The sequence below is a fragment of the Eimeria mitis genome, genomic scaffold (assembly GCF_000499745.2).
Source record: "Eimeria mitis Houghton genomic scaffold, Emh_scaff1098, whole genome shotgun sequence".
NCBI classification, from domain to species: Eukaryota; Apicomplexa; class Conoidasida; order Eucoccidiorida; family Eimeriidae; genus Eimeria; species Eimeria mitis.
The window spans coordinates 10,696-11,143 of NW_013567577.1; the positions used below are offsets into that span (position 1 = coordinate 10,696).

The 448-nt window shown below is 44.6% G+C and overlaps 1 protein-coding gene across 1 annotated transcript in view; it reads right to left on the bottom strand.

The window, feature by feature from the left end:
* EMH_0029390 (DNA cross-link repair protein, putative) overlaps positions 1 to 448 on the bottom strand; it is a gene marked incomplete at both ends in the record, with an annotated part of 4,137 nt that overhangs the window by 2,957 nt on the left and 732 nt on the right. The window contains one exon of the mRNA XM_013494278.1: positions 50 to 169. Coding sequence (XP_013349732.1) covers positions 50 to 169 — 120 coding nt within the window. The remainder of the gene's footprint in view (positions 1 to 49; positions 170 to 448) is intronic.

Genomic DNA, 448 nt, shown 5'->3' on the forward strand with positions numbered 1-448 from the left:
AGTCTAGGGTTTAGGGTTTAGGGTTTAGGGTTTAGGGTTTAGGGTTTACCGGGGCAGTGGTTTGCGTCTATAAGAGTTACAAAAATTTCTTTGATTTTCACTCTGCGGCCGATCGGTAGCCGCATAATAAAATATGAAGGAACCCCCAAAACCCTTTCTACTAGGTTTCCTATACACAAACCCTAAACCCTAAACCCTAATAAACCCTAAACCCTAAACCCTAAACCCTAAACCCTAATTTTTAAAAAACGCCGGTGTAGATGGTAACCATCCCAATGCAGGTTTAGTATACCACAAAACAACTCCCTATACCCTCCAACCCCAAACCCTAAATCCTAAACCCTAAACCCTAAACCCTAAACCCTAAACCCTAGCTTGCCTGTAACACTGGAGCACCAGATGGGGCCTCTCTTCCAGTTCCTCGTCAAACCCCCGTAATGATCCGCGT